Source organism: Schistocerca piceifrons, chromosome 8 (assembly GCF_021461385.2).
Source record: "Schistocerca piceifrons isolate TAMUIC-IGC-003096 chromosome 8, iqSchPice1.1, whole genome shotgun sequence".
NCBI lineage: Eukaryota > Metazoa > Arthropoda > Insecta > Orthoptera > Acrididae > Schistocerca > Schistocerca piceifrons.
In genome coordinates, this window is record NC_060145.1 from 94,044,413 (window position 1) to 94,067,818 (window position 23,406).

At 44.8% G+C, this 23,406-nt stretch overlaps 1 protein-coding gene across 1 annotated transcript in view; it reads right to left on the reverse strand.

Annotated features, from left to right (window-relative positions):
* Positions 1–21,341, reverse strand: part of LOC124711740 (calcium release-activated calcium channel protein 1-like) — a 147,533-nt gene extending 126,192 nt beyond the window's left edge. The window contains exon 1 of the mRNA XM_047241951.1: positions 21,276–21,341. Coding sequence (XP_047097907.1) covers positions 21,276–21,302 — 27 coding nt within the window. The 5' untranslated portion in view covers positions 21,303–21,341. The remainder of the gene's footprint in view (positions 1–21,275) is intronic.
* Positions 21,342–23,406: the final 2,065 nt, after the last annotated feature.

Genomic DNA, 23,406 nt, shown 5'->3' on the forward strand with positions numbered 1-23,406 from the left:
TATTGGCTGGCAAGGGGCTATTTGCATCTTTCTCTCCCCGAATCAGCTGGAAGCACTATTATTCTGGGTGGTGACAACATAGTCCAGCGTCTCGGTCTGTTGTCTGAGTACCCTGCACCAACGTAAATGCGCTGCGATTTTGCGGTTAGTGGTTTGCGTTAGTTGTGGCTGCCACGCACCCTTAGGAGAGCATGGTGTCGTGTCCGTGTGACAGTTAACAGAGCCGTAGGAAGATGCAACATCGAGAACCTGTTTCTGGGAAGGAGTATTCGGTACGTCGTTTTGCAGAAGCAAATAATGCAGCATCTCGAATACCGGAGAGAGGAGGAGTTAAAGGTTACTGGAAACGAGAGTATTTGAGAATACCGGGCGAGGTGGCGCAGTGGTTAGCACACTGGACTCGCATTCGGGAGGACGACGGTTCAATCCCGCGTCCCGCCATCCTGATTTAGGTTTTCCATGATTTCCTTAAATCGCTCCAGGCAAATGCCGGGATGGTTCCTTTGAAAGAACATGGTGGACTTCCTTCCCCGTCCTTCGCTATTCCGATAAGACCGATGACCTCGCTGTTTGGTCTCTTCTCCCAAACAACCCAACCCAGTATTTGAGAAAATTCCAGGCAGTGATTTATAGCGTCTTGCAGAATTCTATAACATGTTCTGAGCTCAAATATAATGAACTATCTCGAACAGAATGACCTCCTCCATCCCAACCAGCATAGATTCGGAAAACAACGTTCATGCGAAACTCCAAACTCGCCTTTTTCTCACAAGTCATCCATGGACCAAGCCAGTCAGATGCGTGATGTATTTCTTGACTTTTGAAGCAAAGTGCGATTTTAGCGGGTATCAGACAAAATTTGTGATTGGATTGAACGTTTCTTGGTAGGGAGAACGCAGCATGCTACCGTGGATGGAAAGTCGTCGACAGAAGTTGAAGTAGCTTAAAGTGTGCGCCAGGAGAGTGTACTGGAACCCTTTCCGTTCGCGTTGCACACTAGTAACCTGGTATGCAGTGTTAATGATAACCTAATACTTGTTGTAGACGATGCAGGTGGCTGTAGCGAAGTACTGTCTGAAAAATCTGCACAAATATGCAATCAGATCTTAATAAGTTTTCAAAGTGGCATAAGGTTTGTCAACCTGATTTAAATGTACGTCGTCTATCTCGTGAAATCAAACTTATGAAGTTTCAAGAACCAACATTACGTGACGAATCTAGAAAAATATTTCGTCCCCCAAGTACCGGTCCCAAAGGGCCGCGAGGACATGACTGGATTAATTACAGTGTGCCTACGGGCTTTTGTGGATTCTTCCCACGTTCCATACGTGATCTGAACGGGTAGAAACCCTATTTTGAGGTATAATGCTTAGTACCCAATGCCGAGCACTTCACAGTGGCTCTCGAATATGGCTGTAGGCGCAGATGTAGATAAAAAACTTGCAAGGGAGGCGTTATCGAAATGCCATGCAGTTTGAGAACGGAACTTGCTACCCTCAGTCATGTGAGTGTACCCAACTTTGTTGTCCTCCATAAACATCTATTCTTTCAGAGAGGCAGAAAATGTATTGACGTTTTTTGTACCGTCTGTAACAAAGAAAAATCCGTCCGAATAGGTCGCGGAAGGCCCAACGGTGGCGACCGATTGCCGTGTCATCCTCAGACGACAGACGTCACTGGATGTCGACGGGGAGGGGCATGTGGTCAGCACGCCGCTCTCCCTGCCGTTGCCAGCTTTCGTGACCGGAGCCGCTACTTCTCAGTCAAGTAGCTCCTCTATTGGCTTCACAAGGGCTGAGTGCACCCCGCTTTCCAACAGCGCTCGGCAGCCCGGATGGTCACCCATCTGTTAGCCACGACCGACAGCGTTTAACGTTTGTGATCTGACGGGAACCAGTGTTACACCGCAGAAAGGCCGTTCGCATTGTCTGTAATGAAGACAAAAATGATTTTTAGCACCATATCAGTATTTTATGAATCAAGCATGGACCGCTCTATCGGTGTAGGTTTTGTGGAGCCAGTTAGAGATTGAGTTTTTTGTTTATCTAGAAGTTTATGTCTCATTTTTGGAACTGTTATGCTCTATCTTCATCATATATTGACAGCAAAATACCTCGGGCCCTGTGTCCAGGACTAGAGGCATCCAGTTCTTATAGATTTGGATTCCAAAATACAGTGGTGCAGGAATGAAAATTTCCTACCATCTGGGACGCAACGCCTTTTCCTGGGTGGACAGACATCCACGGGCATGGGCATAATAAGTCCGGGGAGTATGGTGGATGTTACAGCACTCCCCAGCTCAATCGATCAAACAGATCAGACACACATTACGTTGTATACGTGGTGACCCGTAGCGACGCCGTTCTTTTGACTGGCGTTTCGGGTGTGGGTCGTACTCTTTTCTCCATGTCCAGCGACTCCAGAGCGTTTTATTACGCACTTTTGGTAAAAGTACTTTCTTGGGGAACCTTTTGAGAAACGGAAGCATTTTTTGGGACGAAAATTTCGATACTGGGAAAATTTGGTAATTATTTTGTCTGTCTAGCCTTACTACTTACGCCATTTCCGATATTTTAGTTCAAACAGTCCGCCTGCTTAGCTGCGTGGTTACGTGCTTGCTTCCTATGCAGCGGGCCCGGGTTCGATTCCCGGGTTAGGGTTGGGGATTTTCTCCGCTCGTGGACTGGGTATTGTGTTGTCCTCTCCATCAATTCATCCTCATCACCGGCACGCAAGTCGCCCAATGTGGCGTCGACAGAAATAAGACTTGCACTCGGCGGCCAAACTTCCCCGAACGGGGCCTCCCGGCCAGCAATGCCATACCCTCATTTCATTTCAGTTCACTTCAGACAACAAATATTTAGTTTTCTAGAAAATCTCTAGATGTCACTTTCTCTTCAAATGAATCGATAAACCTTCCCTTTTGTGGAAGATGTTAGGCTCACCGCGGTGAAAGCTCCCTGAGACGTCAGTCACTATGACGCGCACGGGCCCAGTTTCGACCGGTTAGATCACGACAAAATATAAGTCTGGTGCAAATGCCGGTACTTTGCTCTTAACGTAGATACGCAAATCACTCTGTAAGCGCGCTACCGCTACGGTCGCAGGTTCGAATCCTGCCTCGAGCATGGATGTGTGTGATGTCCTTAGGTTAGTTAGGTTTAAGTAGTTCTAAGTTCTAGGGGACTGATGACCTCATATGTTAAGTCCCATAGTCCTCAGAGCCATTTGAACCATTTTAAGATACGCAAAGCGAACAACTTCATGAACTGTAAAAGTGTATATCCTTGTACTACAGGATTAATGAATTGCGACTAAAGTCTATGAATCAAAGAAAGCGTAGCGTTATCACTTCACTTCGGTTCCAGTGAGACTTGTTATTTAAAGCACATGTTGAGAGTTTCGATAAGAATTAATTTGTGCAGCAGACAGTAATCAAATAGATACGTGCATGAGAAGACTGTCGTGGATCTAATCTTCGGTGTTGTTTATTCAAAAGCTCGATTGTGAACTTCGATAATGGAGATCAACAACCATGTTCCTCAGAGGCTGACGTGAAAACAGCAGTGCGGTTCTAGGCGCTGCAGTCCGGAACCGCGGGACTGCTACGGTCGCAGGTTCGAATCCTGCCTCGGGCATGGATGTGTGTGATGTCTTTAGGTTAGTTAGGTTTAAGTAGTTCTAAGTTCTAGGGGACTGATGACCTAAGATGTTAAGTCCCATAGTGCTCAGAGCCATTTTTTTTTAAAACAGCACAGCTTCAGAAAATGCCTTTTTTTACGGTTGTTGCAGTTTGAGGGCGTGATCTTGGCTTCCTGCAACCGGAGAACCGTCTCACACCATCAGCTACGGGGATGGTAAGAGTTTAACGTGAATTGGAAACTACTAAATGATCGTGTGACGAGGGCCTCCCGTCGGGTAGACCGCTCGCCTGGTGCAAGTCTTACGATTTGACGCCACTTCGGCGACTTGCGCGTCGATGGCGATGAAATGATGATGATTAGGACAACACAACTCCCAGTCCCTGAGCGGAGAAAATCTGCGACCCAGCCGGGAATCGAACCCGGGCCCTTAAGATTGACAGTCTGTCGCGCTGACCACTCAGCTACCAGGGGCGGATGCATGCACAGGAAAGCACCGGCAATAAGCTCGTGTCTGTGTAAGTGCACGCTTCCTTAAATACTCTGGGTGTTTCTGAATCACTATTATACCAAGGAAATGTAATTCCGAAACGAGAGAAGTACCCCACAGAATCTGCAATTAGCCGAACTCGAGTATTGCCCGTCAGTGCGTGACCCTTACCAGCTGGGTTAAACGGAGGAGATACAGAAAGTTTGCCCTCGATTTGGAAAGCACAAGAACAGATGAAGGTTCTGTAAGCTACATCCTTCGTGGCTGTTTTGCATTTCATAAACTGAAAGTATGTTGGGCGACGACCTGTTTAGTTTCATGGGAAGAAGGGGTACTACAGAAGCTATTATAATATTAGCAAACAGGCAGCGAGGGGTAGCCACGCGGTCTAGGGCTTCTTGTCACGGTCAGTGCGGCTACCCCCGTCGGAGATTCGAGTGCTCCCTCGGGCATAGGTGTGTGTTTTTTCCATAGCATAAGTTAGTTTAAAGTAAATGGTTCAAATGGCTCTGAGCACTATGGGACTTAACATCTATGGTCATCAGTCCCCTAGAACTTAGAACTACTTAAACCTAACTAACCTAAGGACATCACACAACACCCAGTCATCACGAGGCAGAGAAAATCCCTGACCCCGCCGGGAATCGAACCCGGGAACCCGGGCGCGGGAAGCGAGAACGCTACCGCACGACCACGAGCTGCGGACTAGTTTAAATTAGATTGAGTAGTGTGTAAGCTTAGGGACCGATGACCTTAGCAGTTTGGTCCCATAGGATCTTACCACAGTTTCTTTTTTATTAGAAAACAGATTTAGAAAAAAACGAGGACACGTGTATTGCATTCGAAAATTTGGAAAAGATTTTCCATTCTCAGGCAATGTGGAATCAACCAGCACCCCGGTCTTCTGCCGCACCCGCACCCATCAACCATGGGCCTTGCCGAGGCGGTGTAGCTTGCGTATCTCCACAATACAGAGTACAGATATTCTGACCGTAGCAGCAACCACATCGTAGGGTTATCTGTGGAAAGGCCAAACAAACACGATATTCCTAAAAAAGGGCACAGCCTTTCCAACAGTTGCAGCGGCAACAGTCTGGAATATTGATTGATGCTTTTCTGTAGCTCGAAACTTAGCGAGACGCTTTTAATAGACTCCACAATAAAACTCTGTCTCGAAATCTGACAGAAAATTCAAAGAGATTCTGGTCGTGTGTGAAGAATACCAGCGGCAAGACATAATCCAAACCTTCACTGCGCGTTACCAATGCTAATATTACCGATGACAGTGCCACTAAACCGAAGTTACTAAACACAGTTTTTCGAAATTCCTTCACCAAAGAAGACGATGTAGATATTCCCCAATACGAATCGGGAACAAATGCCAACATGAGAAACTCAGAAGCAGATATCACCGAAGAAGCTTAAAGCACGTAATAAAGACGAGTCTTCCGGCTCAGGCAGCTTACAGGTAAGGTTCGTTTCCGGGTATGCTGATACAGTAGCCCCACACTTAGCCATCATAAACAACCATTCACTCGACGAAAGATCCGTAATGTAATGCGACTAGGGCCTCCCGTCGGGTAGAGCGTTCGCCGGGTGCAAGTCCTTCGATTTGACGCCACTTGGGGATGGAATGATGATGATTAGGACAACACAACACCCAGTCTCTGAGCGATGAAAATCTCCGACCCAGCCGGGAATCGAACCCGGGCACTTAGGATTGACATTCTGTCGCGCTGACCACTCAGCGGACACACGTCAAACTGAAACTCACGAAAAGATGCGTGTCCAAATACTGCAGCGTTGCACGAGTCACATCAATATCCAAGAAAGGAAATAGGAGTAATTCGCTGAACTGCAGGTAGACAGGATCACTTACGTCGATTTGCAGTAGGATTTCGGAACATACACTATGCTCGAACATCATGAATTACCTCGAAGGTAACAGTCTATTGACACATAGCAAGAACTCAGAAAATATCGCTGTTGTGAAATACAACAAGCTCTTCATTCTCACGAAGTAATGAGTGCTATCGACAGGGGATCTCAAGTTGATTCCATATTTCTAGCTTTACAGAAGGTTTCTGACATAGTTCCTCACAAGGGACTTGTAATCAGATTGCATGCCGTTGTGCGACTGGACTCGTGATTTCCTGTCAGAAACGTCACAGTAAGCAGTAATCGATGAAAAATCATAGAGTAAAACAGAAGTGATATTCGGTGTTCCCAGACGAATTAAAGAGACCTTTGGAGAAAAAAGAAGCACATGTATGAATATTAAGAGCTCAGGTTACAAGCCAGTATTAAGCAAAGAAGGGAAAGTTGAAAGGTGGAAGAAATATACAGATATTTGGTACAAGAGAGAGGAGAGGATGTACATGAAGATGAGATGAGAGATGTGATATTAGTAGAAGGATCTGACAGAGCACTGAAAGTTATAATTAGAAACAAGGTCCCTGGAGCAGAAGACACCCCTTAGGAATTATTGAGACCCTCAGAAGAACCATACATGACAAAACTATTTCATCTCGTATGCAAGTTATATAAGTCAGGCGAAATACCCTAAGACTTACTTAAGAATGTAATAATTCTCGCTCGAAAGAAGGCAAGTGTATTACCAGACGACCAGTTTTATAATGCACCGTAAAATACTGACCCGAATTATTTACAGAAGAATGGAAAAAACTGATAGAAGCGGACTTTGAGGAAGATCAGTTTAGGATCCAGAGTGATGTAGGGGCACGTGAGGCAATACTGATCCTACGACTTATCTTAGAAGACAGATTTAAGGAAAGATAACCTATGTTTATACTATTTGTACTTTCGGGAAAAGATTTTCACAATGCTGATTGCAAATTGATTGAAATTACGAAGCTGCTAGGAAACAATATAGAGAGCTGATAGTTATCTACAACTTGTGCAGAAACCAGACTGCATGTATAAGAGTCGAAGGATTCTAAACGGAAGCGGTAATTGAGAAAGGAGTGAGACAGGGTTGTAGCCTGTCCCCCAGGTCATCCAATCTGTACAATGAGTAGTAAATTAAATCAGGGAACAATCTGGGATGAGAATTAAAATTCAGAGAGAAGAAGTAAGAAGTTTGAGGTTTACTGATAACACTGTAATCTGTGAGGTACAGGAAAAGACTTGGAAGATAAGTCGAACGGAGTGGTTAATGTCGAAAGCAGGAAAGAATAACAATTTGGCATAAACGGCTTTAAAAAAGGGATTGGCTGATAAGGCACATATTAAGTACCAAGAAATCGCCAATTTGGCAATAAAAGCAAGTATGTGGGGTAAAAATTGCAGTGTGAGATCAAGAATATACCATATCGATTGCGATGACAAATAATAGCTGAAAAAATTCGTGGGATAACGATCTTAGATTTCACGTTATCCATATTTCTGACAATTTTCGCATTTGGTATGTCTATGGAAAGACCGCTAGTTTTTCTGTGGTTCAGAAAACAAAGACTACACACACATCAAAAAACGTTTTGCATCAACTCAATTCTGAGAGTTCCGGAACCTCTACAGAAAACTGGAATAGAGATCAACATAAACATCATTCCTGCTCTTTTCATTGCTCATGAAAACCACACATTGCATGTTGTACCACCATACAGCAAGACCCCCAGAGGTGGTGGTCCAGATTGCTATATACGCCGGTACCTCTAATACCCAGTAGCACGTCCTCTTGCATTAATGCATGCCTGTATTCGTCGTGGCGTACTACTCACAAGTTCATTAAGGCACTGTTAATCCAGATTGTCCTACTCGTCAGAGAAGTTGGTGGGTCGCGCCGTCCATAAACAGCCCTCTTCAATCTATGCCAGGCATGTTCGATAGGGTTCATGTCTGGAGAACATGCTGGCCACTCTAGTCGAGGGATGTCGTTATCCTGAAGGAAGTCATTCACAAGATATGCACGATGAGGGCGCGAATTGTCGTCCACGAAGACAAATGCCTCGCCAGTATGCTGTCGATACGGTTGCACTGTCGGTCGGAGGATGGCATTCACGTATCGTACAGCCGTTATGGCATCTTCTCTGATCACCAACGGCGTACGTAGGCCCCACAGGATGGCACCCCATATCAGCAGGGAACCTTCACGTTGCTACACTCGCTTGACGGTGTGTCTAAGGCGTTCAGCTTGACCGGGTAGCCTCCAAACACATCTCCGATGATTGTCTTGTCGAAGACATATGGACACTCATCGGCGAAGAGAAAGTGATACCAATCCTGAGTGGTACATTCGGCATGTTGTTAGGCCCATTGTAACGCGCTGCATGGTGTCGTGGTTGCAAAGGTGGGCCTCACCATAGACGTCGGGAGTGAGTTTGCACGTCATCCAGCCTACTGCGCGGAGTTTGAGTCATAACACGACGTCCTGTGGCTGCACGAAAAGCATTATTCGACATGGTGGCGTTGCTGTCAGGGTTCCTCCGAGCTATAATCCGTAGGTAGCGGTTATCCATTGCAGTAGTAGCCCTTGGGTGACCTGAGCGAGGCTTGTATAGACAGTTCCTGTCTCTCTGCATCTCCTCCATGTCCGAACAACATCGCTTTGGTTCACTCCGAGACGCCAGGACACTTCCCTTGTTGAGAGCCTTTCCTGGCACAAAGTAACAATGCGGACGCGATCGAACCGCTGTATTGACCGTCTAGGCGTGGTTGAACTACAGACAATACGAGCCGTGTACCTCCTTCCTGGTGGAATGACTGAACTGATCGGCTGTCGGACCCCCTCTGTCTAATAGGCGCTACTCATGCATGGTTGTTTACATCTCCGGGCGGCTTTAAGGACATCTCGGAACAGTCAAAGGGACTGTGTCTGTGATACAAATATCCGCAGTCAACGTCTTTCTTCAGGAGTTCTGGGAACCGGGTTGATGCAAAACTTTTGTTGATGTGTGTAATTGATTTCGAGAAAATCAATGCTAACGACACTCGTGGAAACCTCGGCAGGCGCTGATATTTGACAAGCTATGTAGCAAGAACTGCCCTGTATTCACGAATCTAGAGTAGCTCTCCTCCTACTGTGCACACAGCCAAGAGACACCTGGTTAGTAGTTGCTAATTCAATTTGAACTCGCAGTGCCTGACACTGTTCGTTAACTGAGCCTGTGCTTCAGAACTACGTGGAGCCCTTATACTTGAGTTGTTTGGCAGCTGTTGCCTGTATTAACCCACTGCCGAACCATTTACTTCGACGATTCTGTGCCCAAGCATCTGAAGACGAGGCATGCTAACCGGGCCATCGTGGTGCGCGAAACCATGTGGACATCAAAAATAATCCAATTCTTGTTGCAACTCTATTTATGCATTTTGTGCAATATTTTAAACAACACATTAAAATATTAATATAAATTTTTATGCGTATACAATAGAAATCATGATCTTCTTGTGTGTTGTCAGGTGTGATTTCTTCAGGACGAATATAATAACACGACACCTAAAACTAGATATTGTCACAGAAAATTTAATTACGAGAAGCAAAGCTCCCGTTGAACGAATTTCTAATAGAATAATCCCAACAACTCTCAAATTCAGTGTTTCTGCAATATCTGGTAGTTTCGAAAGCACTGTGGTAGTTTAAAGCCACTTCACACTCCATGCATCCCCACGACGTTTAGTTTCGTACTTCGTGTTTTATGCAGAAATAAAAGTAACAGAGTACCAAGTGTCGCCCACTTACCGTTCGTTCCATTCGTTGTCTATAATCTGACGTGCGAAGAGATTTGTTTCCGTAACAAGAATTTCCCAATATTTGTCTTCGAACGTAATAGGACATAGTTCTAACGACCCTGGGAGTTCACTTAAACGATTAGAAACAGATGCTTTTACACCACGAGCCTCAGAATATTCCCAAATGACTGGTACGGTTTTAGCTTCCTGCCAAATCCATGATGCATATGATTTACGTACTGAATTTTCCTCTTCACTATCGTCATCTATAGTTGCACTTTTTACAGTCATGTCGCTATCACTGGATTCTTCGTCACTGCTTCCACGTAAGTACCCCTCTCTTAACATAATGTAAGGATTACTTAAATGTTTCCTAAAAAAAAAAAAAACGAAAGTGCATTACCACTCTCTTGCTTTGTAACATGACTGGGTGTTGTGTGATGTCCTTAGGTTAGTTAGGTTTAAGTAGTTCTAAGTTATAGGGGACTGATGACCGTAGCTGTTGAGTCCCACAGTGCTCAGAGCCATTTGAACCATTTTTTGCTTTGTAACATGGATTTAACGAATTGCGACCAAGTCTCGCAGCGTAATGATAAGAAACGAATCGATGGACCCTGCATGTCAGTAGGGGACTGTTCAAGCTGGTGGAGGCTCTGTATTGGTGTGGGGTGTGTGCAGTTGGAGTGATATGGGACCCCTGGTACGTCTAGATACGACTCTTACAGGTGACACGTATGTAAGCATCCTGTCTGATCACCTGCTACACCCTACATGTTCGTCAGCGAGTCCTGCACATATTCCATCTCCTTTCCTTTCTGTTTATTGTGACGCTAAATAAATTACTCTTGAATGCGGTAGCACATGTCCCACTAACCTATATTTCTCTCCTGATAAGCGCCATCTCGTAGTCCTTTCACCATTTATTCTTTTTGTGTGTGGTCCTTAGCGTAAGTTAGTGTAAGTCTAGGGACCGATGACCTCAGCAGTTTGGTCCCATAGGACTTCATAAACATTTGAACTTCATATTGCACGTGATCTGAGCCTATAATTTGTAATATTGTTTGGTAGCACAACATTTCAAACGATCCGCAGTCGCCTACGCCGTTTTTCGTGCTGTCAGTGTTCCGCTTTAATATGATACTGCACTACAGACGCACACGTCGATCGAGGTGGTGCAGTGATAAGGCACTGAACTCGCATTCGAAGAACGGCGTCCGGCAATCCTTGCTTTCCCTAAACCGCTTGAAAATTTGCTCGGGTTGGAGCTTTGAAATGGTCGGTTTTTTGTCGTGCCTATTTCATTTCGGTGCACGGCTACACTCAGGACAAATGCTTTCAGAAAACACTTCCTGTGATTTAAATTTATTTTAAGTGTTAACAGTTTTCTCATTTACAGAAATTGTTTTCTTGGTATTGCCAGTCTGCATTTTAAATCGTCTCTACTTCGGCCAAGGTCAGCTGTTTGGTTGTCCGTATAGCAAAACTTACCTATTACCTGTAGTGCCTCACTTTTTAATCTGATTCCCTCAGCATCAAATGGCGTAATTTGATTACACTGAAGTTGCTGGTTTACTTTCATTGATGTTGATCTTATAATCTCGCTTCGAGAGACTATCCGCTCCGTTCGTCTGACCTTCCAAATCCTTTGTTGTCTCTGACAGAAGTACAACGTCAACGACAAACCTCAAAGTTTCGATTTGTTCTTCCTGAACTTTAATTGTCTTTACGAATTTCTGCACAGTTCCTTTACTACCTGCTTGTGTGCGGGTTGAACAGCTACATGGGGGAAAGACTACAACCCTGTCTCTCACGCTTTCCTTCGATTTATCGGGCAAAGCGCCGAACGCGTGGTCGCTGGAAGCAGCTGCAGCGCACGCCCTTGCTCAACGCATCCTGCTCACACTTCCGCAAACCATTTGACACAAATAGCGCGACCACACCTTGCGCAAAGACGACGTCGAAGCGTTTGGCCTACTGGAATCTCTTCCTTGTATTCAAGCATTCGGCAAGAAAACAAAAAGTAATGAATCTTATAATTACTCATTTCCTCTGAAGCAGATCGAGGCAACGAGAACAGACATATTTTTGATGAGTACACAATACATTGGGAGTGTCAATAATTTAGCCCACAATGGCTTCTCAAGACAAGTGACAGTCAGACTAAGTGCCCTACTATGTTACACTACTGACCATTAAAATTGCTACACCACGTAGATGACGTGCTACAGACGAAAAATTTAACCGACAGGAAGAAGATGCTGTGATATGCAAATGATTAGCTTTTCAGAGCATTCACACAAGGTTGGCGCCGGTCGCGACACTTACAACGTGCTGACATGAGGAAAGCTTCCAACCGATTTCTCGTACACAAACAGCACTTTACCGGCGTTGCCTGGTGAAACGTTACTGTAAGGAGGAGAAATGCGTTCCATCACGTTTCCAACTTTGATAAAGGTCGGATTGTAGCCTATCGCAATTGCGGTTTATCGTATCGCGTCATTGCTGCTTCAGTTGGTCGAGATCCAATGACTGTAAGCAGAATATGGAATCGGTGGGTTCAGGAGGGTAATACGGAACGCCGTGCTGGATCCCAACGGCCTCGTATCACTAGCAGTCGAGGTGACAGGCATCTTATTCGCATGGCTGTAACGGATGGTGCAGCCACGTCTCGATCTCTGAGTCAACAGATGGGGACGTTTGCAAGACAGCAACCAACCATCTGCACGAACAGTTCGACGACGTTTGCAGCAGCATGGACTATCAGTTCGAAAACCATGGCTGCGGTTACCCTTGACACTGCATCACAGACAGGAGCGCCAGCGATGGTGCACTCAACGACGAACCTGGGTGCACGAATGACAAAACGTCATTTTTTCGGATGAATCCAGGTTCTGTTTACAGCATCCGTGTTTGGCGACATCGCGGTGAATGCACATTGGAAGTTCTAAAGCTAAAGCGTACAACATCGTCGATAAGGCGCACGCGTGTCTGACAGAGCTATTGTAGACTAATTTAAGTTGGTTGACACATGACGTTCAAGGTGCGAAGTTGCGAAGTTCTCCTGCCTGATTACTGTCTGCAGGGAGGCACCATAATTCTCTGTGGCGATAGAAAATCGCATTTAATGCTTCTGTCTCCTAGAAAAATGACGGAGAAAAGTGATATTCACTTTTGATACAGGTGTCTGTCTATATGCATTTCCAAAATCTCTTCTATGTTTTTAGTAGGATCAGAGCTACCTTAACTTTCTTCTGTGATTTTTTTTCTTCAATGGATGAAATTTTCCTTCTGGGAAACAATTTCATACAGATGACGCCTTATCTCTTCTCGCCTTATTGACTTGTTGTTGATTATCAAAATACACCCTCCGCAACATATATTTCCGAAGTTTAGTACATCATTGTTTTTGCTATGTATTAGCTGCTGAAAATGGCGGTATTTTTTCTCAGTTTTGTCAGTGTGTAACTCGAACAAGTATCGAGTTAAAAGTCACTATCTGCTACAAAAATGACATAGAACTTCTAAATTCACGTTAGGGATAGATGTTTATTGCGTCTCTAAACATGTCAGAAGTCTGTTTTTAGTTTTCGTGAGTGGCAGAGTTATATTTCTTTCTTGAAACAGGTGAATTCTATCGTCTGGATATGATTTCTTTGAACGAACTGCCTGGCGCAGTGCTGTGTGCAGTGGGCGTGGCCACACAGCAGCGGCCAACAGTGGCAGGAGTCTACGAGCTTCCACTGTTATATCGATGACAGGAGAGGTCCAGTCCGCTAGCTGTCACTTGGGGACTATTTACTTACATTCATTTATTTTACTTCTTGTTCCACAGACGAATGAGCGAATAAATCGCGAGGATGTAGAACGTGCCATACATTTTACCATAAATCTGTACGTGTTTCTCTTACACATTCCTTTGTACATAAAACAGTGTCAGTTATAAGAAGAGGTAGGTGTTAGCAATGAAACTCATAGTAAACATATCACACAACGCTAACTCTACCGTGCATTATAATAAAATTCCTGTAAGGAATAGAAATGGGCTGGAAGAGCATCATATAAGCCGTCGTCCCGTAGTTACGCACTCCGTTCTGTACTGCGCTGAGATCCTTTAGCTCTTTCTACCGATGATACGAGTCACGTCCAGAAAATAAGAACCGTTTTGGAAAAATAACCAATAAAAACATTTTTTCAAACCGGAATTTATTTCTACAAGTAAGAGCATTTCTTAAACGATTTACATATTCGCCACCAGTGTTCAGACATTTTTCATAGCAGGAAACCAACTTTTCTATACCCTCTTCGTAGAAAGATTCCGCCAGTGAAGAGAACCACTGTTGAACACTGGTTTTTGCGTCATCACCGCTGTAAGAGAGCCTCCCTGGAAAATCACTCTTGAAGGTCAATGACAAGTGGTACGATCAGTTCATAGTAGAATAAACCTGATGTAAACAAACACAAACGCGATGACTGGTCAGAAGCCGTAGCGCACGTGCACTGGTGTTGTTACGCTCTTGAAACTAGGTCCAACTTATGTGTTAGATATCTTGTTACTAAGTTACGTTAAATGAATCTTTAAGATATTCAAATGTATTAACAGCCATCAACGTTTTTCTTAATCACGCTTTAGCTACGTAGTTTTTATTTCAAAAAAATTGTCTACAGTCGCAGCCTCTGCAGTGTTGTGTTCTGATTGTCCTGCTGTTAATGCGCAGTATGAAAATGGCTGAGGCTGCTTTCTGTTCCGTAGTGAAACACGCGCTTGGAACACGGTTAAAAGTGTCGAGAAATAGGCAGTTCTTAATGTTTTTCATAAATTTACGGAGATAATCGGCTTTCAGGTTTTCCCAACTGTATATACTGTAGCCAATAGACACACCTATACTGAAAATGTAGGACAGTCCGCAGCATAACGGAATATCAACTCGATTCGGTTATTCGTGCGTTGGTTCAAATCTCCCCAGTATAATTTTTTTCTCTTTCCATTTGAAATACCTACATCTCGTAATTATAAAACTCATTATCATTTTTTATGAATAATGCACGTCGTCTTGTTTCTAATTACATATTAGACGCGAAATTCCTGCTTCAATTTCAAATAGAAATTCTTAATTATCGATGTTTCATGAAAATCTGTTCATAAAAATTTTTTAAATGAACAAAACATAACAATTTAATTTTTAAGGCAAAAATGAGAAAACAAATCCTCTTTATTTGTACTCTGTCCATCGTTTTATACCACAGAGTTAGATAAGTACCGTAGAAACATGAAAAACCATCATTTTCACAGCATCGAGCAAATCTTACAACTTCTGAATTTTTACGTTTGCTGCTGTACCATAACAATATGAACCCAATAGAACAGATCTGGAGCCAAGCTACGGTATTTGGCCCTAGAAGTAACACGGCTGTTAAGCTGCCATACGTTTTGGAACTAAGGCACGCAGCTTTTTCACACGTCACTGCCGAACGCTGGCGGGATATAGAACGGCTCGTCATAAAAGAAAAAGAGAAAATGTTGCGCCTGGTTGGCTTCGTAGATTCTGTTGTTGATAGGCTCATTATCAACGTAGCAGGTGACACTTCCAGAACTGAAATGTATTTCTCGGATTCGGATAAGGAAGGAGCTAAGAGATTAACAGACGACTGACTGTAAGTAATTCCTTCAGTGGCTCCAATATTTAACTATACGGTGAAATACTTCAATACTCTCTTACGTTACAGACAACTTATGCAAAAAATTACCCTGTGGTTAAGTCAGGAATTTTCATCATTCTTGTTTTCATTTACAATAATACGTTAGCTAAAAACGATAACCTGTTGCGGTTTTCGTCTAGTCGTCTAAGGAGCGTATTGTGGGAGATTTGCAGTGTATAGTTTCATTCTGTTTAAAAATTAAATGACATTCGAAGCTGTATTGCTCCTCTGCTCTTCTCTTTTTACGTGTGAACTGCAGCTGGCGACGTCACTGTAGGCTAGCTGTACCAGCTGAGCGGCCAGTGGTGTCCAAGCTAAATGCCCCGGTAAAGCTGTTGTCCCGCAGTATCGCTAAGTCGAATTGCGCGCCACGCACAGCACAAAACGTACCCTTATTGTTGTACTTGACAGTACGCGAGACAGCTTGGCAAACCAGTCTCAGGACTGAAGACCACAACAACAACAACATATTCTGATGATGAACGGATTGTAGTTACAGGGTGCGAGATCGGGGCTATACGGCAGATGGTCGAACTGCTCCCAAACGAATTGTTGAAAAAGGTTTTGAGTCACAGCAGCTAAAGGGGTGGGCGTGCGTTGTCGTAAAGCAACGCAATGCGTTCACTGAGCATTCCACGCCTTGCGCTTGAATTGCGCGCGTGAGATTCACTGTATCGTGCCGTATTGGCGGTCCCGCCACTGCGAAGGAACTCAACAAGCAGAAAATGAAGTAAAAAAACGGCGTTTAGTAATAGTTATCTTCAGTGGCGGCATCTTTCAGTGAAGAGAGCATAGAAAAGTTGGTTTCCCGCTACGACAAATGTCTGAACAATGGCGGCAACAATGTAGAAAAATAGTTTTTGAATTGCTGTTTCGTGTAAAATAAATTCTGATTTAAAAAAATGATTTATGTTTTTTTTTTTTAATCGGTACTTACTTTCCGGACATGCCTGCTACTTGTTCTTTGTACTGTGGTCGTGCTAACTTTTTGTTCATTTTGTGCGATGTAAAATTCTCGATAACGTACGACATAAGAGGAAGTACGCACTGACATGTAACGGTGAAATACGTCCAGCTGTTCGAATAGATTTCTACATCAACTCCTCGGATGGGCTCCACACATAGTTCTGATCAACTCGGTTTTCTGTTGTACAGAAATTTTACTGTTTCAGTTTTTGCAGGTGATTGACTTTTCCAAAATATTATCAAAAAATAGTTCAAATGGCTCTGAGCACTATGGGACTTAACATCTGAGGTCATCAGTACCCTAGAACTTAGATCTACTTAAACCTAACTAACCTAAGGATGCACACACATCCATGCCCGAAGCAGGATTCGAACCTGCGACCATAGCGGTCGCGCGGTTCCAGACTGAAGCGCCTAGCACCGCTCGGTCACACCGGCCCGGCCAAAATATTATCCTATCTGTATCTACACACATACATAGATACTCTGTGAAGCACTATGAACGGCATGGCAAGGGGTATTTAGCATAGCATGACATGTTAACGTTTCTTCCTGACCTAATCACGAATGGAGTAAGTGAAGAATGGCTGCTTAGATATCTCCGTTCATGCTGCAGTTATAGCTAGAGTCATGAACGACGGCCGTCGAGTTTAGGCTTGTTCTGCACACCTACGTCACACATGCTCCGACAGCCAACGAGTGTTCATTATGTTCTGAGCGCTCTTCTGTGAATGCCATAGCTAATGCTAGCATTAAACGTGATCGTGGGGGTTGTTTATTAAATTTCGATTCCATTTGTTATCGCTAATTGTGATGGTAAGTGATAAATTCTGCATAAGTACGCGACAGACATAATTTGCGGGATTTACACTTCCTTCAAGCGGAAAGCATGCGCATGCCCGTACCGCAACTGTCGCTTGGAATCGTCAACAATGCAATCTCCGTTCGTGCCTCGACATGCACGGATCGCCATCGTTCGTGTATGGGACTATAATTTAGTCTACACTATCCCTGTGGGAGGAACACGTAATGACCTGACGAATAGCTCTAGATTCTTCACTTAATAGTGGCTCTCGATCTTACGCAATTAGGCTTTCGTGGAAATAATTTCGTATACCTACATGAGTCTGCAATTCAGAATTTTCAATACTTTCGTGTCGCTCTCCTCTCAGTCAAGCAGACCTGTGACCATTCCTGTCGCCTTTTGTGCATCAGTTCGAATATCCTCTGTTAGTCCCGTTTGGTACGGGTTCCAGACACCCGAGCAATGCCCTGAGATGAGACACACGAGTGGTTTGTCAGCAGTCTGTAGGCAGACTGCATTTCTCCAACATCTTGCCTATGAGCGGAAGTCTGCTATCTACCTTCTGAGCCTTTAAGATCGTCCCCTTTCATATCTGCACAAACTGCTACACCTACATATTTGTATGAAAAAAATGGTTCAAATGGCTCTGAGCACTATGGGACGTAACATCTAAGGTCATCAGTCCCCTAGAACTTAGAACTACTTAAACCTAACTAACCTAAGGACAGCACATAACACCCAGTCATCACGAGGCAGAGAAAATCCCTGACCCCGCCGGGAATCGAACCCGGGTATTTGTATGAAATGACTAATTCCACTTGTGAACTATTGCTTTGTAGTCATAGAATTCTAAGTTTCTGTAACTTCGTGAGGAGCAATATGTTATGTTTTTATACAAGCAAGTTGTCAAACTCCGCATCACTTTGCAAATTTATCAAGCTGTGGTTGAATACCTGCGCAGCTTTCGTCAAGGAGTGCATTACACGAGGGCTATTCGGAAAGTAAGGTCCGACCGTTCGCGAAATGGAAACCACAATGAAAATCAAAAATGTTTTATTTTCAGCAGTTAGTTATGCCTTACAGTCTCTTCTCTACATTGCCGCCAGTCCGACTGAGACACTTCTCGTAGCATTGTACCAATTTTCCAGTACCATCGTCACTGAACGCCGAAGCCTGTGCTTTCCGCCAGTTATCTACACTGATCTGCAGGTCGTCAACTGTGCCGAAATGTTGGCCCTCATAGCCTGCGGTTCATGAAGATGGCCGGCTTGTGTGGCCGAGCGGTTCTAGGCGCTTCAGTCTGGAACTGTGCGGCCGCTACGGTCGCAGATTCGAATCCTGCCTCGGGCGTGGATGTGTGTGATGTACTTAGGTTAGTTAGGTCTAAGTAGTTCTAAGTTCTAGGGGACTGATGACCTCAGATGTTAAATCCCATAGTGCTCAGAGCATTTGAACAATTTTTTCATGAAGATGAGAGAGTGCCAAGTCCGGGCTGTACGGCGTGTGATCAAGCACATCCCATCGAAAACGCTGCAGGAGCGTCCTCATTACCACTGCAGTGTGCGGCCGAGAATTGTCAAGAAGAAGGAAATGCATGACTGTTATGTGGGCTGGATGAAATCAGGCAAAATCTCTCACAGGCATCCATACTTTGCGGGCATCTTGAAGTGCTCACTGTGCGCTGAGAACTGAAAAGATCAATGTGACGCGATCGACAGGCATACTAGAGACACTCTCCAACACATCTATCCAAAGCCTCATAGGATTGGATTTTCGCTGTCTATGGTTTCCACTCCGAATAGCCCTCGTGCGTAAGTGCATTATTGGCGAAAAGTCTGAGGTTGCTATTAATATTGTCCGCAAGGCCATTACTATACAGGGTGGTCCACTGATCGTGACCGGGCCAAATATCTCACGAAATAAGCGTCAAACGATAAACTACAAAGAACGAAACTTGTCTAGCTTTAAGGGGGAAACCAGATGGCGCTATGGTTGGCTCGCTAGATGGCGCTGCCATAGGTCAAACGGAGATCAACGCAAATAGGAACCCCCATTTTTTATTATATATTCATGTAGTACGTAAAGAAATATGAATGTTTTTGTTGGACCACTTTTTTCGCTTTGTGACAGATGGCGCTGTAATAATCACAAACATATGGCTCACAATTTTAGACGAACAGTTAGTAACAGGTAGGTTTTTTAAATTAAAATACAGAACGTAGGTACGTTTGAACATTTTATTTCGGTTGTTCCAATGTGATACATGTACCTTTGTGAACTTATCATTTCTGAGAACGCATGCTGTTACAGCGTGATTACCACTAAATACCACATTAATGCAACAGATGCTCAAAATAATCCGTCAACCTCAATGCATTTGGCAATACGTGTAACGAAATTCCTCTCAACAGCGAATAGTTCGCCTCCCGTAGTGTTCGCACATGCATTGACAATGCGCTGACACATATTGTCAGGCGTTGTCGGTGGATCACGACAGCAAATATCCTTCAACTTTCCGCACAGAAAGAAACCCAGGGACGTCAGATCCGGTGAACGTGCGGGCCGTGGTATGGTGCTTCGACGACCAATCCACCTGTCATGAAATACGCTATTCAATACCGCTTCAACCGCACGCGATCTATGTGCCGGACATCCATCATGTTGGAAGTACATCGCCATTCTGTCATGCAGTGAAACATCTTGTAGTAACATCGGTAGAACTATACGCAGGAAATCAGCTTACATTGCACCATCTAGATTGCCATCGATAGAATGGGGGCCAATTATCCTTCCTCCCATAATGCCGCACCATACATTAACCCGCCAAGGTCGCTGATGTTCCACTTGCCGTAGCCATCGTGGATTTTCCGTTGCCCAATAGTGCATATTATGCCGGTTTACGTTACCGCTGTTGGTGAATGACGCTTCGTCGCTAAACAGAACGCGTGCAAAAAATCTGTCATCGTCTCGTAATTTCTTTTGCGCCCAGTGGCAGAACTGTACACGACGTTCAAAGTCGTCGCCATGGAATTCCTGGTGCATAGAAATGTGGTACGGGTGCAATCGATGTTGATGTTTTTGAGGTTCGCGTTTCTCGCTCAGTTTGTCTGCTACTGATGTGCGGATCAGCCGCGACAGCAACTAAAACACCTACTTTGGCATCATGATTTGTTGCAGGTCGTGGTTGACGTTTCACATGTGGATGAACACTTCCTGTTTGCTCAAATAACGTAACTATCCGGCGAACGGTCCGGACACTTAGATGATGTCGCCCAGGATACCGAGCAGCATACATAACACACGCCCGCTGGGCATTTTGATCACAATAGCCATACATCAACACGATGTCGACCTTTTCCGCAATTGATAAACGGTCCATTTTAACACGGGTAATGCATCACGAAGCAAATACCGTCCGCACTGGAGGAATGTTGCGTGATACCACCTACTTATACGTTTGTGTCTATTACAGCGTCATCTATCACAAAGCGAAAAAAGTGGTCCAACTAAAACATTCATATTTCTTTACATACTACACGAATATGTAATAAAAATGGGGGTTCCTATTTAAAAAAAAACGCAGTTGATATCGGTTTGACCTATGGCAGCGCCATCTAGCGGGCCAGCCATAACGCCATCTGGTTTCCCCCTTCAAGCTAGACGAGTTTCGTTCTTTGTAGTTTTTTCGTTTGATGCTTATTTCGTGAGATATTTGGTCCGGTCACTATCAATGGACCACCCTGTATAACACGAAGAACAAGGTCGCTAACACACTCCTGTACTCCTCAAGGTGCTTCTGCTTCTGTCAGTGACTCTCCATCCAAGACAAACATTGTGTACTTCCCCCCTACCAAGAAAACCTGAATCCATTCACAAGTTTTGCCTGATACCCCAGTGAGGTATGACATTGTGGAAACAGCTAAGTTATGCAGCTTCGGCTGCAGGCTCACCGCCGGCTGTCAAGTGTGAGAGCCAGAGCTGTGGTTACCTTTCTCCTGCGGACGCCGTCTTCCATGTCGTCGCCGCAGACAGCGCCATCCACCGACCACCGGCGTCTCCTCAGCGACTGACGGCTCGCGGCGCCGCGACGCCGACGTCCGCTCGCTTGCCGGCTTATCGCTCCGCGTGATTGGTTACACCGTCAGCAGGGGGAGGGAGGGGTGTGAGAGGGGGGCCGACATATAGACAGCGGTGGCCGCGCGCCTCTTCCGCGCCACCGCACACACTTGCGAAAACGCCTCGACAGCTGGGACTCCGATCTGCGGTCCGCGGCGTATTTCCCTCCCGGAGCGGGCTTTGTCCCGAGTCACGGTGAATCACGCGCTGCACCTTTTCAGAGAAACGGCCGCGCGTTGGCTGTCAAGTCCGCAGCACAGCAGCGCCCTGCACGACCTGCACCCGTCTTCACCCACTGGGGGTACTCCTACATCTACATCTGTACCCCGCAATATGCCACACACTACGTTGCGACTCTCGTTCTTAAAAACCGTACAAATGCGACTAGGACTCTCGCTCTGAGGGTTTCGGATAGACTTAATTATGTGTAAGTATATAGATAGTTCGTCAATGTGTAACCTCCCCCTCACTTATCGACCTTAATGACAGTGAAAAATTAAACCGCGTGTACCTGATGCTGACGCTATACATACGGGCCTAGTCCTTGGCCCGAGGTTTGGAGTCTAAGCTGTGGATAGCTGTTCCTCCAAGATCCTTACGGGTTGGAATAGTGTTGCCTCTCGTTGTGGATGGTCCTTGCGTGTTATTGGTGATAAATCCTGGTTGCCAGCATGCAGGCATGATGGTGGTGATATTGGCTGTTAGTGTACTAGTTCTTCTTCCCCTCGCGCGCGATGTTGTTCAGTGCAGACTCCAGCTCGGGTGAGAGCTTCCTCTCTCCATCTCGGACTTCTTTCTTCAGCCGCGCGACCGCATCCTCCAAGATGAAGCCCCAGTCGCGCGGCGTGAAGACTGGGTTCGAGTTGATGGTGTGGAGGTCCTTCTTCGTGACGAATTCGAGCATAATTGCCCGATATCCGCCACAGGTAGGGTTTTCTTTGGACGTCGTACCGCCCCTCTCGCACCATGGTTTCGATCTTCTTGAGTATCGCCGGCAGGTTCGTGACGTCCGGGAAAGGTATGACTTCAGAGTGCATCCCTCCTCCCTCTTGATCTTGTTTGTCCTGCTGCTGCCTCTTCTCCACATCCGGCGGTGGCGGCGGCGGTACAGGCTGCACCACGTCCATGGGCGTCTCCCCGGTTTCCTGTATTGCTACAGGTTCCGGAGCAACGTCCGTTTGTGTAGACACATCCTCCCCAGCTTGTCGTACCACCGTGGGGGTGCCATCGGGGGCGGGTGTCTTCTTTTGCAGCGTCGCCGCGTGTGCCTAATGGAGATCTGGAAAAGCAATCGTCACCGAAGTTAATTTGTCGGTAAAGAGGGAAGAAGGGTTACATCTAAAGGAAAGGAAAACTGCAAATGAAATTGGTGGAAATCAATTTTGACAAAGGGTACAGGGTAATAAAGAAAGTAGATGTGCGGTCGTTACGTTAACAATTAAGTGGCGTTAATTAGATATTTGAGATTTGGGGAAAACTACGGTCGCCAGTCCTATGCACAACTACTGTAATAACTGGAAAAGAAAGGTTAATGCACATATAATTATCACTAAAAGCGTGGCAACTGAAGGTTGACACGTGTTGTGCGAAAACTGAATATTTGTCAGAAGTAATAAATTTCACTACACTCTGACTTAATTTAGCAAAAGAATTAATAAAACCGGAAAACTGAAAGTTAATTTAGTGACTGAAATTAATAGTGAACTTTGTTTCTGAAGCACTTCGAAATTAAATAAAATAAGGTTAGTCTTGGGCTACCCCAACAATCATCTCAAAAGCAACTTGAATCTACGCAATTTAGAAATAAGAGATTTAACTTTGAACTTGAATTAAATGATTCTGAACAATTAACAATAGTAAAATTTAGTACGTACCAAGCTGAGCTGCAGTCACAACTACGCTAAAATATGGTAACAAAACTTGCACTCTTAATTTGTACTTGTGTAATCTAAATATAGTTCTGTTTGGTTATTGTAACCAGCTAAGAATACTTTAACTGAACT